We start from the raw sequence: 17,982 nt of genomic DNA on the forward strand, positions 1-17,982 counted from the left end.
ATGTACTTAGAAATATAAAACTTTTGTACAGCAAAACTCCATAAAAAAAAGTGTAAAGTCCAAAGAAAATATATGAAACAAACACGAGACTAAACCACAATATCCATAATGTCTCCTGCAACCCAACAAGAGATAATCCAAAACCAAAAGTGGGCAAGGGACACAGAATGCTGTTCTTTGGAATGTAGATGTTGAATCTTACTAATCAACAGTAACGCATCATAAAAACTATGAAGAATCACAATGACATCCTGCCACTATCTCATTCCTTTCATCTCTTCCATAACAAAATTCTCAAAAAGCAGTCTCCACTTCTTTTATTTTTTAAACTTTTTTAGGAAAAGCTGTTTTATCAACTACTGAGTTAATGCATAAGAACACTAACAAAATATTTTTTAAATAAAGTATGAAGAATAATGACATGATGTACACTAGTAAAAAGAACATTATAATTTATCTATTAAGTATCCTGTTGCCATCCTCCCTACTCAATTCCTTTCCTTCCCCTTTCAAAAGGAACAAGTATCTTGAATTTCAAAAGTTTATTATCTTCTTGCTTTCCTTTACGGCTTTTCATGTTTGTATCAAAATAGCGTATCATTTAAGTTTTGTGTTTTGAACGGTCTATGAACATGATACATACTTTGTGTATTCTTTTGTGGCTTGCTTCCTTCAAACATAAGAATATTCTTACAATTTCTATTTACACAGTGCAATGTGGCTGCAAATTCACTCAATCTCACTGCTGTAAGGGAATTAGCTCATGTGACTATATCATAACTGTTTGTCCATTTTATTACTGATAGCAGAATATGAAAACCATTCAGTCTTCTACTATAAAAAAAAATGCTGCTATGGACAATCTTTTACACTGTTTCTAAAGCACAGGCACAAAAGTACATGGGAAGGAAGAATAAATCCTCATTTTTTACAGCTGGCATGTCTACACAGAAAGCACTGATGCTCTAGAAAATCTCACTCATGTTAGACAGAGCTGATGTTTCAGATCAGTTTAGAAAGGATGATCTCAATCAATGGCACTTGATGATCTAAGCTTACTAAATATATAAGCACTTAAATCCAGCAGTCCTACTTTGGGTACACAGCCAAAAGAACTGAAAGCAGGATCCTGATGAGATATCTGTATGCTCATGCTCAGAGCAGCATTATCCACAATAGCCAAGAGGTGGGAGGAACCCAAACATCCTTTGCTGGGTGAAGGGATAAAGTAAATGTGGTAGAAACATACAGAGAACTGCCATCTAGCTTTGAAAGAAAGAAAGAACGTCATCCGGTCACAGGCCACAATGTGAGTGAACCTTGATAACATGATCCTAAGTGAAGTAAACTCATCACAAAATGAATCAGTGCATGGCTTCACTTACGTATCTGAAGAAGGCAAAGGCACAGAAACAGAGTAAAAGGTGGCTGTCAGGAGTGGGAGGGAGGGACAAATAGGTGTTCTCTGCACACGTTTCAGTTTCACAAAGTGAAAATCTTCCGGAGACCTACTGTCCAACAATGTGACTATATTTAACACTACTGAACTGTACACTTAAAAATGATTAAGATAGTACATTTTATGTTTTTTTATCACAATTAAAAATTATTTTTAAACACATACTTAAAAATAATACCCTGCAGAGAATAAATTCTATGAAAATATTAACTGCTGCTATAATTAGCAGCAGCTAATATTATTGGGTTATTGCTTTTTAATTTAATCTATCAATCTGCTACTTGCAGTTTTTATTTATATATAAAAAAAAGCAAAAGACATGCATTTTGAGAGGTATCACACAAAATAAACTACACTTAATATTGTGACTCATGGAGGAAGTTAGCGGCATTTGGTATGGGGGAGAAAAAAAGACATGGAGAGGGACCACATCATTCTTACTACTGTTTGTATATTTGCTTCATCTTTTAAAAAACTAGCAACACAGATTCATGTGTCAATTCTGTAAATTTTGAAATGAAAAATAAAACTGCTACTAACATTCATCTGCTCTTTACAGGCATGAAGTTCCTAATTATTCAGGAGAAACTATTGTTAAGAATACAAAAGGACGCAGGCTCGGACAGGAAGGAAAGTCAAAGCAAGCTAATACTGAATCTGCAGCGTCTGTGATGGAGTAAAACGCAGGTAACCCTACTAAAAACACAACGGACACGAAGCTGCCAGAAGTCAGCATAATGAAAGGAACTCTCCAACTTCCAGCTGCTTTACTGAAACATAGGAGGAGACTGCTCTTCACGTTTTAACCTCTGTTTTGGAATAAGGCGGTAAATGAACAGAGACCTGGCTAGGCATCTGAGATCACCTGTCCCCCTGCTACCACCATACGTGGAAAAGGCAAGGTTCACCTAACCACATACCACATGTCGCAGTTCTGCTAAGGCTCCAGGGAAACGACTCTAGTTATATCATTAGAATCTACTCCTACCACTATTTCTAAGTTGGAGGATGCATTTCTAATCTATCAAATGTATCCAGAAACAAATTCCATACTGTCAGCTTTCACTGTATTCTACTAATGCAAATTTACTTCGTTTAAAACTAAAACATATAAGGATCATAGAAAACAAAACATCAATTTAAACCTAGGTCCAAAGCAGAGCTCGCTCTTTGGTAACTAAGTCTCGTGTACCGACTTCTAATCAGTAAATAATTGAACACAAAATCCATCTTTACATCATTTGCTTCTCTATCCCTGCCATTTATTTCACTGTGATCACTCTGATTTTGGTTCTCAGGATCTTATGTCATCACAAGAATCACTTTAAGACTACTCACCCCTAGTCTCTTGTTATCTAATCCATCCTGTATATTGCTGCTAGGGAATCTAAAGTGAAGTCACTTAGTCGAGTCCAACTCTGTGACCCCATGGACTATAACCTATCAGGCTCCTTTTACCATGGGATTTTCCAGGCAACAATACTGGAGTGGGTTGCCATTTCCTTCTCCAGGGGATCTTCCCAACCCAGGGATCAAACTCAGGTCTCCTGCATTGCAGGCAGATGCTTTACCATCTGAGCCACCAAGCACTACTCAATTAAATTCTGGTCTCCAAGTTGCCCCACAAAATGCCCAAATAGATAGCAACCAGGTTGTCAGCAACCTGGAAGCACTGTAACTCCTTCGCTTGGAATCACGACTCGCAACTGATAGAAAACAAGGCCTTTTAAGACCTGGCTGGCTGTTAGAAAGGAAACTAGGAATGACTGCCAACTAAGGCTGGCTGAATAAACAACTCAAGGGAGAAGAAAAAGCAAGTCCTGTGATGTGCCACTCTGGTAAAGGCATGACTGCCTTATTAGTCATCAAAGCTAGAAATTTGGGATAACTCCTTCCTTGACTCATGCATATAAAGCACCTCAGTAAATTTTAAACAAATGCAATATAATTTCTTGGACTGCTTGTGTACCTGTATCCATCTGTACATTTTAAAAATTCCCAGAGTTTGATAAACCAGTATATTTCTTTACCAACAGGGGATTTTGTTATGTACATTCCTAAAGGGCAAAGTTCATTGGTTTTATTTATTCTGTACTGTCTTTGGCATAATTTCATCTACACCTTTGGTAATAATTATATATTTACAGAACCAAGAAATAGAGTGAATCCTGTACAACACAGATAAGACTGCTGACAGACTAAAAATAATGAACAAGAGAACTCTTGAACATGAAACTGCTCATGATAATGACAGTGACAAAGTCTTCCACCGCACCTTACTACTTGCCTCTGCCCTAAGTTCTTCAATTCTCATGATAGCCTACGAGGTCCCATTATTACCCCTATTTTATAAATGAGAAAAGTAAGGCACACAGAGCCAAAGTAACCTCTCCACAGTGACAAAGAAAGCAGTGTGCAAGTGGGATAAACTTAAGGCAGTCTGGCGCAGAATGCGTGCTTTTAACTATTGCACTATACTGGAAAGGTCCCGGAGAGGCACTGTGATAGCAGGGTAGTAAACAGTTGCACAAGAGTTCTCATCAATGAAAAGTCTGCCTGTACATGGCTTTCATATTCCACGAAAGTACAATTTGATCAAAACATACTTATTACTTTGTTTTAAAAATGGAGAAGCCATCCCCATCGGGATGGGGAATACATGTAAATCCATGGCTGATTCATGTCAATGTATGACAAAAACCACTACAATACTGTAAAGTAATTAGCCTCCAACTAATAAAAATAAATGAAAAAAAAAAAAAAAACAAAGGGAGAAGCTTACCTCCAAATGACATCATACACAGGATCAAGGCAGACACCAAATCCTTGCAGGTCCTCTTGTTCAGAGTCATTAAAAGTTTTACAACTCCCATCCACTTTATTTATCAGAAGACACTTAAATGGAGGAGGTTCGGATATAGAAGCAGGTACCAAGCCTTGGGGAAAAAAAATTATGTATTTTAAAGATGCACTACCTTTTTATATTCCCCCAACTTATAAGCATTTCCTGTAAGGTAAGTATTATTACTATCTCTATTTAATAGATGAAGAAACTGAACTAAGACTTAGGGGTTAGGTAACTAAAAACCTTTAAATAGCAGAATGTGGACTAAAACCTCAGGCTGTCTAAATCCACAACACATGCTCTTAATTTCCACACTAGACCACCCTATAATTATTCATGATATCATAGACACAAGTATAAACTGACACCTTGGTCTCAATGAAACTTTAAAGTCTGATTTATATAATCTTTCATAGCTAAATTCTATCATTTATTTATCAAGAAACAATACAGAAAACTTCCTCTTTCCAATACGGGTTTTATACCATACAATTAGGCTCATATTTCCAATACTCTATAGTTTATAAACTAGTCTCCTAATAATCCCATTCTTTCAGCGCATACATACATATAAACACAGCCACTTAAAAGCTTCTTTTAAAATTCGTCAAACAGAAAGAATACAAAAAGCTACAGGACAACGTGTCATAATAGGGAAAGATGAAGCATGTGCTTTCAAGGATCTTTCAGAGGAAGATTTATTTGGGAGGCGGGGGCGGTATTACCTATAATGTGTTTACTGGCAAAAATTTCTGATGTAGCAAGCACATGAGAATTAATAAGTGCTTCATCAATTCGTAAGAAAGTCTGGTCCCCACTTGCGCCTATCCAGGTAGCTTTTCTTCCGTATTTTGATCCAATGTTAGGCATGGGAGCTGGTTTTGCATTCCAATATGGCACATCCAGAATTGGTCTACCCAGCTGTCCTTTCTAAAAGATTAAATAAATCACATTAACAACATGACCGAATAAATAATTTATAATAATCTATAAAGTTAAGGAAACAGCAGACAAAAACAGCATTCTTCATCAATTGTTGACTGATTCTTTCTTTAAATAAATGAAATTCACATGAAATTTGTACCAAACTTGTATAAAGAAGCAATTTCTGTTATTCTTAGGCATGCTCCCCTTAATATTAACAACCACAAAGAATATATTAAAAAATAATAACGAAGTTGAAATAGGAATCTCCCTGAAACACTGTATTGTCTTCAACATCTAAATGTATAATAAATATACAATGTATTTAAAAAGTAGTAACACAAATCGTTCATTTAAAAAACCACTTTGATATTTTAAGTTGACAGTCCAACAAAAATGTCAGTATTGAACTCAAGAGAGTCTAAAAATATTTGGGTAAAATATCAAAAATAGTGAATACTACAACTGTGAATACAATTAGGAAATTACATCTTTTCACACATGTATTAGTAAGTATTAGTAGATCATGTATTAGTAAGTTACTTCATTCATGTTTGAAGATAAAGAGCAGAATCATTATGCTGCCTTAAGTAACTTTTAACTCACTTTAAAAGTATGGCTGTCCATAGGTTAGGGAAGAGTCTAATTTAAACAGTAACAGGAAGGTTTTCACTACCAAGCAGGCAGCTGTAAATGAACATGAATGTTGGACTGGTAAACACTCACCCGCCCCCAGCTCAGAAGCTCGCTCTCTCACACACTCTCTCTGCTAGCACTGCCCTTTCCAAATCCCCCTGGAGGGCAAGCAGTGCGGCACCACAGCTGGGGTTCACTACAAGTAACAGGAATGAGAAACCACAGCAAAACCCCGCAAAGACCCAGGGAGCCTAGAGCACTGCACAAGCTGTGGCTGAATTCTCTCCCAACTACCAGGTTTCCAATGAGTCCTACCACTCCTTCAAGAAAACACCAAGAAAACAGAGCCACAAACGGCAAAAGCAATAGCGCTTCACTCTCGGGGCAGAATGAACAGAGGCTCATGATCAGAGAAGAAGCCAAGAAATGTCATTGTTTTTGCTCAGCTTCTTTCAATGTCTATCATTTTTACAAAACAACAGCAGCATAAAAAATGTGTCCATCATGTTGAGATATTTATTATACTTTTGGAGAAAAAGAAATTATATTTTTCATTGACTACTGAAATAAATATCTATTCCCCTACTATCAACCAACTAATTCAAAGAAAACCAGTCTAAAAATATGACAGGTGCCTGGAGAGCCCCATGGGATTCAAAACGTGGTTATACATAAGCCATGCTTAAACACCCAGAGGTTCACACATACGGCTTCTGGGGCTAGAGGACAATAATGACTGTTTGATTCTAAGTATTACCATTCACATTCCCTCCAAAACAACATAAAACCAACACGGAGCAAAGAAAATCACACGTGATTCAAGCCTTCAGCAGTATTAGGAAATAGTGAATCTCATGACTTTTAAGTTACCTGAAACCAGAGGAAAAAACCAAAGTTTTCTTCACCCACCTGCCTCTACAAAGCCCCGGGGCCAGGGGTGAAGAGGAGGTGCCGGGGGTGGGGGCATGCGGAGCGGGGAGTTCAGGGCACAAAAGGCTTCAGAAGGAGAACTGAAGAGCTGACAAAATAATCCCCCCAAGGGGAAAACCCAAACCCTGATGTGAAAATGTTAAATATGGCAAGAACTTGAGGGTTGTGAGCACTAGTAGTCACAGGAAAGAGCCTTCAAAGTATGCAGGGTCATTTCTCACCCATCAGGCTGACACAAATTAAATGGTAAGATAGACAACATATTCTGCTGGCAAGGCTGTGGAAAAAGAGGCACTCTCACGGACTGCTGGTGAGAACACAAAATAGAGGGAAAACTATCTCACAAAATTACCTAGGCGTTAGACTTCAACCCAGCAATCTTCAAAAAATTTATCTCAGAGATATACCTCTAACAATATTCACTGCTGTTGCAAAATATTAGAAAGTACTTAACTGTCTAAGCATAAGAAATTGATTAAATAAACTACTATACACACACACACACACAATATGCTATGCAGATGTAAAATATGAATTATGAAGATCTCTATGAACTGAGAAGGAATGACTTCTAGGAGATACAGTAAAGTGAAAAGACAATGTACATAAGAGCATATATAAAATGCTACACTTTGAAAAATAAAAAATGGAGAAATAATTACATATATGTGTGTATATACATATACACATACTATATACATCAATACAGATACAGTGTGTGTGCTTATTTATTAATCTTTAAAATAATAAACACAAGAAGGAGAAACTGGAAAACAATGATCTTCATAACCAACAAGCATGGTGTGAAGGGGTGGCGAGTAGGGTGCTAGAGATGAGGGAGGGAATACCCTAGGGTGAGAACACCATTTTTCCATAACTTCACTTGTGGAAACATGTTAGTTCTACATATTCAAAAAATAAGACTACATCTAAGGATGTGCGAGAAGGGATCTTTCTCTGAAGGACCCTCTGAAATGGTGCACTGGATCACAGACCACTCTCCATGGAAGCCCAAGAGCTCCAATTTGGGAGGACACACTAGAAACGGCTGGGAAGACAGTTACAGGAGGGAAGAGGAACCTGACACAGCGACACTCCCTTTCACGCATTTCTTTTCTGCCATACCTTGGGCATTCCTGGGGACCTCACTCATTGTTCAAGGCCAAGTTATCTCCACGCCTAAAGGTCACCCCTTTTTCTCCCCCTCCCCGAGATCGGATCTTACTCACTCTAAGGAGATGAACCCCTGTCCCAGGACAGGGTGAGACAAAAATGGACCAGGTAAAAGGTCCTGTTTTCGGGAGCAGGGGAAAGGAAGGTGATCCTTGACTGTCATCACTTTTCACAAAGAATCTACTAGCTCTACCTACTTTCATCCACATTAAATAAATTAGAAAGAAATAGAAAAGGAAAACAAACGAACCCAACTCTAATCCAAAGCAATAACATAACCCCACTGAAAGAGGGTGGGGAGAAAGAACCAAGTAACTTATGAACACAGTAACTTAAGAACACGGTACCTCATGAACACAGTATTTGACTGTCACACCTTCAGTCCTGGGGTAGGACAAGGTGTGTGTGGCGGGGAAGGTGGGGGCAGGAATAAGAGTGACAAATCCTGAACTCTTTTTAGTGAGTTTGTTTTTATAGCAGTGTGGGAAAAGCAAATACAAAACTATTTCAGACATATTTTAGGACTAAGTGAAGAAGAAGGGACATAAATATGAAATGGGACAAGGTAAGAAAGAATCTTAGGGGAATGGGCTGGAGGAACCAGTGTGGACTTATGATTTCTAAAATACACGTATGTATGTATGTATAAATGCACCTACATGAGTACCGGGGATGCAATGAATACACCTAGTGCTCAGCTGCTGTCCAGTAGTGTTCCCTGCTAAAAGCAACCTAGGTTTTTAGAGAAATAACTGATTCTAGGACTCGAACAGTTAAGCCTGGAACAACTTGTTATGCCAGGAAGTAAGGGAGTACTAAAAAAAAAATAACAAAGAGGCATGTTATCAGAACACAGAAGCCAGCATGAAGGATCTCCCACTGGTGAAATCTGAGCCAATCTAAACATTCAAATAATAAATTAAGTACAGTAATGAATAAAAAAAATATGCATGTCTATACCAAAAATAAGATGACAGACAAACATTAAACGGACCCCTGCTTACACTAAAACCCAAAGGGCTGACAGGTGAATGTGAGGGGGTGCTGTGGTTGGAGAAATCATCATTTTTGCAAACATTAAAGTAAAGACTGGTTCAGGCAAGAACAATCAATAGATGCTAAATCTAGAGGGAAATTTGGAAGCAGGTATCTGAAAACTTAACAGTGTCAATTCAAAGACTTATTAGTTTCAAGGGAAAAAATTCTAACTATGTAGTAGTGACATCAAACAAAATCCTGCCGGTGATCAAAGATTCCATCACCACTGAGGGGCGGGTGGGCCTTCTGTGCCCCCAGATGGCTGTGATGCCCTGAGAAGGACATGAAATCGCTCACGTGGTGTTTTGGTCTGGAATGCACAAGCGGCAGCTAAGCATGAGGAAACATTAGACAAACAAAAAATGAGGAACATCATCTTGGGGAGAAAAAAAAAAGTACCACATTCTTCAAAAATGTCAATGCGATAATAAACCCAGAAAAGGTATGAAAATGTTAACAGATGAAAGGAGACTAAAGAGTCATGAGAAATAAATACAAAGCCTGATCCTAGATTGTAGGGGGGAAAAGTGTCAGAAAGGAATTACCAGATCAACTGACACAACACAAAACTATTTAGGAATAAAAGATCATGATGCATACAAGTTATTCTTAAAGGACTCAAGAAAAAAAGTCTTACACACACACACACACATACAGAGTGTGCGAGAGGGAATGAGAGCACGGGCATACAGACAGTAAATCAAACAGGTCAAAATGCTACCAACAGGGGAAGCTGACTCAAGAGTACATGGGCATTTTATGCACTATTCTTATTTTTGACAATCCTTCTGCAAGCGTAAAATCATTTCCAAATAACAGATTTTTAAAGTTCAGATTTACATTAAAAAAAAAAATCAAGAGTTGCAAACTGCATCCCAGGGACTTAGGTTATAGAGTTCTGAATAGCTACCCATATCACAGACAGTGTTATTAAGCTTTTCCTTGATTTCTACTATGCCCAAACTATACAAAATTCTCAGATTATTTTCTAGTTTTGAAAAAAGAGAAAGAGCAAAACAAACAGGCCGAACAGACAGACGTTGAGAGGAAGAGGAAAAAGTAAACTATAATTCTAAAAAATCTAACATGAAAACCGGGCCTTTAAAAAGTTCTAAAATAGAAATAATTCCACAAGTTAAGAAAGAAATGATTCTTTACAAACTAGTTGGGAAAGAAGGTTTCAATGACAGAAATAGCTCTGCTGAATGCTTAACAGACTCTGACCTGGAATAAAACAGTCCAAATCTAACACAGCTGTTAAATTTAATAAATTCTAAAGCTACACTGGAGAAGAAACTAATTTCAAAGCAAAGCTCTTTCTGGTTTTGTGTACGTTGGATGTGGAGACAGGAAATATGCATATGCAATAATAATACAAGAATTTCACTGAAACCAGAAAAAATAACTAATGTAGACAAATGGCAAGGCAATGGTACAATGCAATATTATCAATGCTTAAAAAGTTCCTTACAGAAAAGCTTCCGAATGTGAAGACCTGTCCATCCATTAAAAGCGCTGCCGTGTGGTTACTGCCTGCGGTAACTTGTGTGCTAGGGCCTGGCAATGCTTGAACAAGAGTGGGACATCCCCTAGGTTAAAAAAAAAAAAAATTTAGTCAATATCTCACAAGACCCAACTGAAATAAAGATCAATAAACAATGCAATAAAAAAACAGAAGAGATAAAAGGCACTAATAAGAATATTCAGCAAGCACTTACTTAGGTATTATATTATGCCTGTCTCCAGTCTTCATATTAGGTACACGAAGATGAGAAAGACATGATCACTGACATGAAGGAGATTCATTAAAAGGTTTCTTGAATTTACTACTCTAACTATAGAAAAAGAATGTTTAATTTTTTCTGAAAGATTATACCTACATTTGTTTTAAAAGAAAAAAAATGTTAACTTATAAAGTGAATGGTAAGTCAGAGAGCTCTACAAGTATTTGTTAAATGAAAGAAAAATCATGCGCTGATTTACCCGGAATACAACCCAAGGACCACACAAAACAGTTTTGTCTTCCTTTCTACCCTTTTCCCAATAATTGTCAATGAACTTTTCATCTTCTTTTCTACCTTTTCCCACTGCACTTTAATTTTAGATTTTGGCACAGAGTAGCTCACGAGCCAGAACACCACATCATGAGAGGCACCACAGCAATGGCTGCAGGCTCGGGCCTAAAGCGGACTGCCGGGTGTGAGTCCCGGCTCCAGCACGCAGCAGCAACGTACCACGACTCTCAACAGGTTACTCATCCTTTTTGTGTTTCAGTTTTCTCTTCTTTTACATGGAGATAAAACTAGTGTTTACCCCATAGGGTTCCTATGTACAAAAGAGAAGCCCATATATGTCATGTGCTTGGCTCAGTGATTGATACACAGTAACTAATAAATAGTAACTATTATGATAAATGGCATCCTTGGATCTGTCATATCTGTTCTTGTAATCACCCTTGTATTACCTTATTTATCACTTAATAAACACTTTCAGTAATCATTATGTATAAGAAGAAGAATAATCATCACTGTAGAAAAAGTCCACACATAACAGAGGAGCTTTGTTTCTGAGGTGCTGTAATTGTAACATTTTAAATTTTTTTAAATTACATATAATATATTTTTAAACAGTTCTTCAGGCTGCAATGAAAAATGAATTGGGAAGAGGCAAGGTTAGCAGCTGGAAACCTAATTAAGAAAATGTTACAATAATCTAGATGAGTTATGGTGAAGACCTGAACTAGGAACAGTGTGAACTGAAAGGAACATTTTGACAGCTCTGTAAGGAACTGACCTGACTAGGCTCTGGAAATGGTTGATAGGGGGGTGCGAAAAAGATTTTCTGCTTATGTAACGGGTAGATGGTGGCAACATTCACTTAAGATATGAGAATAAGATCTAGGAAGACAAGGAGAGAAAAGAGATAGTTTTCATTGCAAGTTTCTTCTAAAATTTAGGTATGAACAGAGGAAGGATAGCTCACAGAAATCTAGGACATAACAAAGAATGAACTCTGGGAAAATGTGATATGTAGAGAGTCATTTCAAGAACAGAGAAATACTGTACACACCGAATGCCTCAGAGACAGACACAAGCGACCACTCAATTTTGCAAGAAGGAAGTCTTTAGTGCAGGTAGGCGTGATACTATGCAGCAAAGAAGGCACTTACAGTGGGGTCAGAGACTACACAAAATCCCTTCAAAAACCTCAGCAGGAAAGGGGAAAAGAAAGGAGAACCAACAGATAGAGGGAAACAGAGCTGAAGGGGAAGCTCTGTCCTTTCTAAGAACTTGCATAAGTTGAAAGAGAGAGTCAAGACGAGGGGATATAGTTCAGAAGGGGGACAAGAAACGGAATGAGACCCCCACAGAAAAGGCAGAGAGGTCTCCGAGTGGGGACATGAGCAGGCCCTCTTTCAGTGTAACGTGAAGAAGGAGCAAAGAGGAAGGATGTATGCAGGCAGCTTTGTAGAGTCGCTGGGCTGAAGAATTTCCCATCTAATGTTTTCATTTTTGCTCTGATAGGAATAGAGGTCAAGGGCTTAGGCAAGAAGAAATGAGTAAGGAAAAGATTTGAAGATTATGGAAAGGGTATCGTGGTGAATGGAAGAAAAAGAAATTTAGACTAGAAGTTTTTAACCCAGATCCAAATGACTTACAGGAATTCTAAGAGTGAGCTTCAAGAAATTTGTGAGCCTTTTAATTTTATAAGCCAACTTTTAAGTGTATATCTTTATGTCTGTTTTTCTGAAGAGAGAGCCCATATCCTTCATCACATTCTCAAAAGGGCTTAAATCAAATAGCTCAAAACTAGAAAACAAGGGGATCATTGCCTACTGTAGAAGGACTAATTTAATCTATAAATCATAACAATCTGTGTAAGAACAGTGGTTTCCTTTTCTTCCAGAAGTCCAAGCTAGACATAGAAAATATAAGTAGACTGATTCATGCTTAAAGTTTTGTCACACCTTAGCATCAAGATCAAGAGGGTGAGAAAACTGAGATATTGGTAAGGGTAAGAGTGACGAAAATAAATGACAATCTCAAACTTGGGTTGTTAAGTGATACTAGAGAGTAAAAAAAAGCAGAGGGCTGCAGAGAATGAAGTACTGATACAGTCAAACACCAAGTAAAGCAATATTAAGTAACAGAAGAAAAATTCGTCATCAGATTATGCGTTGTTTAAAATTAAAAATTCAGAGTTAGAGCTATGCCAGATCCATTGTGGATCCCGGAATGACCACAATGAATATGGAAGTAAGGTTCACTAGATCTAACTAAGGTACCAAGGTGACTGTATTGTATGGGACCATTCAGGAGCATGGCAAGACTCAGACTGGGAAAACACTGTGAAAACTACATTTTCAAAGAATGAGAGGTGGTGACTAACAGCAAGATGTGTAGTAACAAAAGGGGAGGAAAGCAGAATGGCTCTGCCTCCAAGGAGCAGTCTTTCCTACCTGAGGACACAATAGTGTGGCTAGACTGAGTGGTTCTCAAATCTGAGGTACCATGAGCTTTGGCAGTAACCAATTACCATGCCAAAGGATTGTGTGGTGAACTATAGGGCTTCCCTGCTGGCTGTCGGTAAAGAATCCACCTTTAATGCAGGAAACCACCTGCAGTGCAGGAGACTTAGGTTCTATCCTCGGGTTGGGAAGATCCCCTGGAGAAGGAAATGGCAACCCACTCCAGAATTCCTGCCTGGGAAATCTCACGGACAGAGGAGGCTGTTGATCTGTTTGCAGTTTATGCAGCATTTTCATATAAAATATATCAATGATTATCAAAATAATTCTATGTATAGATCTGATGTGCTTTAAAAAGGATTTTCCCAAAGTTGGTGGCATTTCTTCTAATAAACTCTTTCATGATACTAGAGTCCATTTATTAAATTATTTGGTAAACAGAGGAAGAACTGGACAAAAAAATTATGTGTGTATGTGTATGCATGCCAGGCATTCTGTAGACACTATACTAATTCTTTAACAATCCTATGGGATTATTTAAACTAAGGCTTAGTAAATTACAGTTACATAGTTGGTAAGAGATGAAACAAAGATCTGAACCTCATCTAAATGGTTCCAGACACCATGATGTGTAGCATACTAACACAGAAGGAGGATATTAAAGCAAGAAAAAGGTGAAACTCAAAAACATTCGAAGTATCAAGATTCTACTGAAAAAAAAAAGAGAATAAAGGCATCTAAACTATACAGTCTATTTCCCAACATCCAGGTTTAAGTTTACTGAAAATTGTAAAAGAATGCGTAACTCAGAGATTTAGAAGCATACTGAAGAATATAAACAAGCAAAAAAGAGGGCTGAGTCATGAATGAATGCATAAAAGTCCTCAGAAGCGTTTCGACAATCCCTTTTAAAAGCAGCAACAGTAACAGCCAACATTTATTGAGCATTTACTATGAGCTAGGTGCTTGTGCTAAGAAAACAACACGTATTATCTTCCTGAATTCTCACAACAACCTTCTGAGAGAAACATTTATTCCTATTTAAGAGGAAGAACCTGAGCCACAAAAACAGTTAACTAACCTGGCCAAGGTCACACAGGCACCAAGTGACAAAATCAGGCTCAGCCATCCTGGCCTGATGAAGTAAAGAGAAATCCAGTAACGTGTTTCTACCTTCAGTACATGCACACTACAATAGTTATCTTACATTCATCACACATTACTAATGTGTGCTATACAATAAATTTCGGTTAAAAACACTTGATTACAAGAAACTTTAAAAAAAAAAAAACCTTCCAACTCTATTTCAACAAAATATTTATAAATGTTTTGCTTTGTGGTAAGGTAGTTAATAGGTATGCTATTGAGGCTTTCTTCCTCTTGGGACTGTTCCTCCATACACATGGTCAACTCCTTTTGGAATCTGTAACAGTTCCTGACTCCTGCCTTCCAAACCCCACACAGATCCAGACAAACAGGGTAACTAGAATGTTTACAGCACAGATGGTTTTGACTGGTTTTCGTTTAATCCACCAGCTACAATGTGCAGGCATTATTTCACTGCATGCCCTGGCTTGACACTCCCCACAGCACAAGGAGTCAGCCTTCCAGTGACACCTCAATCAATAGAACCAGGAGTGAAAATGTACATGTCAGGAAAGAATGACTTTGGGCAGTTAAGCCAAATCCCACCTGAGTTTAATCTCCTTGAAGTGAAGTGAAGTCGCTCAGTCGTGTCTGACTCTTTGCGATCCCATGGACTGTAGCCCACCAGGCTACCCTGTCTGTGGGATTTTCCAGGCAAGAGTACTGGAGTGGGTTGCCATAAACTTCATTAAAAGCTATCCTAGTTCATGAAGATATAGTCAAACTATTAAAAATACTTAGCATATTGCTATGATACTGTCGCCTGAGCAAGTCACTGCAAGGCAAGGTATGGTGCTCGTTGGGTGATGATAAGGACCAGGACGCAATGTTTTTAGGTACCCTCTTCATTTGAAAAGCCAAGGTGAGGGCCTCCCCTTTCAAAAGTCATTACACCTCAAGGTGGGCTGGCAGAGTCCTGCACTTATTCTGTTCATTCTTCACACAGCACAGTCACCTGAGGGTTGCAATTTAATCATAGATATGATTTTCACTACTCCCCTCCCACTCAGTCAAGACCAGGAAACACAGCTATCTGCTAACTCTTCTCTGTGGAATGACATCCAAGTACAAAGTCTGATTTGTGAAGACGTGGTCCCCTTGATGCACACATGACTGACTGCTCTCTCATGTCTAACTGTAAAGCACTTTTCCCAGGTTATGCCATGACTCACAAAATAATTGCCAGCTAAGTAACAACGCAAAAATGATGATGATGATGGTAATAATAATAAATCCTCTTCTGGGTCATGAATCTTCTGTGAGGAACAGAACAGAAAGCTTCCAAATTCTTCTCCCCACAAATTACAAGCCCTGTCTCAGTCTCTGCACGAGTGATGGCTATTAACCTGTGAAACAAAATATCTGCTGCCTTCTAAAGCCTGTAACAGTAACTGCTCAACCCTGCAAAGTCACTGATACTCTGTGATATCCAACGCCCAATATACAAATGCCATATCCAGTGACAATTGCTGAAGTAATTCTGTTAAGACTTTTTGCTCTTTCCAAGCACAATACTTGTCACTAAGATTGTCTTGGTTTTATAAATGTCTTAACAAGTATCAAATGTATGCTTCACTTGTGTTTTTAGTGAGAAGCTGAACTCAATGATACCTCAATCATCTCTTCTCATTAGTAACAGCATTCATCAAAGTAACTAAGGACATTCCTTTCATCCTCATTTTGTGTGCATTGCATTGCACATGGATGTGACCCTGCCCTCTAGGATGGAGAGTATTTCCTTAATCCTGGAGGCACACTAGAGCGTGGAGAGCTTTTAGGGAAAAACTGACACTAGCTGATACTGATCCAACTGATCAGTATCCAACTGATACTCTATCCAACCCTTGCGGCTACCATCTCTCACTCCCAATGCACACCTCTCCACACAGGCCTCTTAAAAATTCTAGACTTAGAACCCAGGCATGGTATTTTTTAAGTCCCCCAAGCAACTCTACTGTGCAGCCAGGATTAAGGATCACTGGTCTTTACTATGTAAATGGTATCATCCCTGCCACAGTAATGCAGTCATTTCAGAATAAAGTGAAAATTCTGGATTTTCTTTAATGACTGGAGTGACTCACTGTATGTGAATGAGAAATCATACAGTTCCAATTGATTCTGGCAGGTATCTTATGAATACATGGAAGAATTAGGCAAGAGCAGAGAGACAAAAAGGAAGGAGGTTCTGTGGCAGACTGGATTGGTGAATCATGTCTAGCCTGAACCGGCCCTGTATCTCCCCAGACGTAGAAACAAACCTGGTGTCAGTGACGGGGCAGCCACACATGGGGATCACTCAGGTCCTGAGACCACCTGCTGCAGGGAGCACAAGTGACTGACAGGCTCAGGCCATGTTTCTTTGGGTCCACGAGGCCATTCGTCCCCTGGGAACCTACCAGTTTGTGACTGAGCACTGAGAAGGATGAAAGCTGGCCCTCCTATCCAATGTGGGACTCTTCCAAAAGTCACCTTGGCTTGAGGACACCCCACTGGCCTGGCCAAAACTCAGTCAGAGCTGCCCTGTAACCTATGTCCTGAGCCTTTCTCCTCTCTTTCCTTTCGCAGGGGTCAGACCTACCTCAGCCCGGTTCCCGTTCTCTTCCCTTTCACAGAAGTCTCCTACCAATAAACCCTCTATGCATCTAATCCTGCTTTAGGATCTTCTTGGAAGACCTGAGCTACTAAAGATGAATTTTCCATACTTATAATCCAAAGCACTCTCATTGTATTAAGCAGATATGGACTCAGCTGCCAGGATGAAAGTCAATAAGCCAGGACTTAAACAAACAGAACTTCTCTCTCAGGTGAGCACCTGAGTATAAGGAGCTGCTGCAGAAGTCCCATGGTGTCAGGCACCCAGGCTGCTACTATCCTGTGGCTCTGCCATCCTCAGGACAGTTTCCAGCTGATGACTGCTGTGATGACTTCCCCAGCTCCCACTACCGGCAGGGACTCCAGGCAGCAAGCAGGGAGGGGAGACAGGGAAATGGAAGGGTACCCCTCTTCCCTTTAACAGTGACCCAGAACGGCACACAGCACTGTAGTTCACACGGCCGTCTCTTGCAGTGGAGGCGGGAAAATGAAGCCTTTAGTTTCACGATCATGTCATCAACTAAAACCTTATCACCAAATGAGGTAGGGAAGAATGAATATTAAAATATGTCCAATAGCCTCTACCATAATTAGTTCTTCACTATTCTGGATAAGTCAAAACAGTTTCTCTAAGTGACCATTTTGTTTGAAAATTATTCAAAAACTTTGATGACATCATGTTAATATTAGGCTAAAATTTTAAAATAGATAACATCAAGGAATATTAATATATCCTTTGCTGATATATTAAAATGCCATTTGGGGATAGTC

The 17,982-nt window shown here is 38.8% G+C and overlaps 1 protein-coding gene across 7 annotated transcripts in view; it reads right to left on the minus strand.

The window, feature by feature from the left end:
• Positions 1-17,982, minus strand: part of MYCBP2 (MYC binding protein 2) — a 263,283-nt gene that overhangs the window by 140,869 nt on the left and 104,432 nt on the right. For all 7 annotated transcript variants that reach the window (XR_010658547.1, XM_065902278.1, XM_065902281.1 and 4 more), the window contains 3 exons: positions 10,477-10,594; positions 5,030-5,234; positions 4,242-4,395 (listed from right to left, as the gene is read on the minus strand). Coding sequence is in view for 6 of the 7 variants with exons in the window: in XM_065902278.1 (XP_065758350.1) it covers positions 4,242-4,395; positions 5,030-5,234; positions 10,477-10,594 (477 nt within the window). In the remaining variant the exon portion in view is untranslated. The remainder of the gene's footprint in view (positions 1-4,241; positions 4,396-5,029; positions 5,235-10,476; positions 10,595-17,982) is intronic.

Source organism: Muntiacus reevesi, chromosome 11 (assembly GCF_963930625.1).
Source record: "Muntiacus reevesi chromosome 11, mMunRee1.1, whole genome shotgun sequence".
Taxonomy (NCBI): Eukaryota; Metazoa; Chordata; class Mammalia; order Artiodactyla; family Cervidae; genus Muntiacus; species Muntiacus reevesi.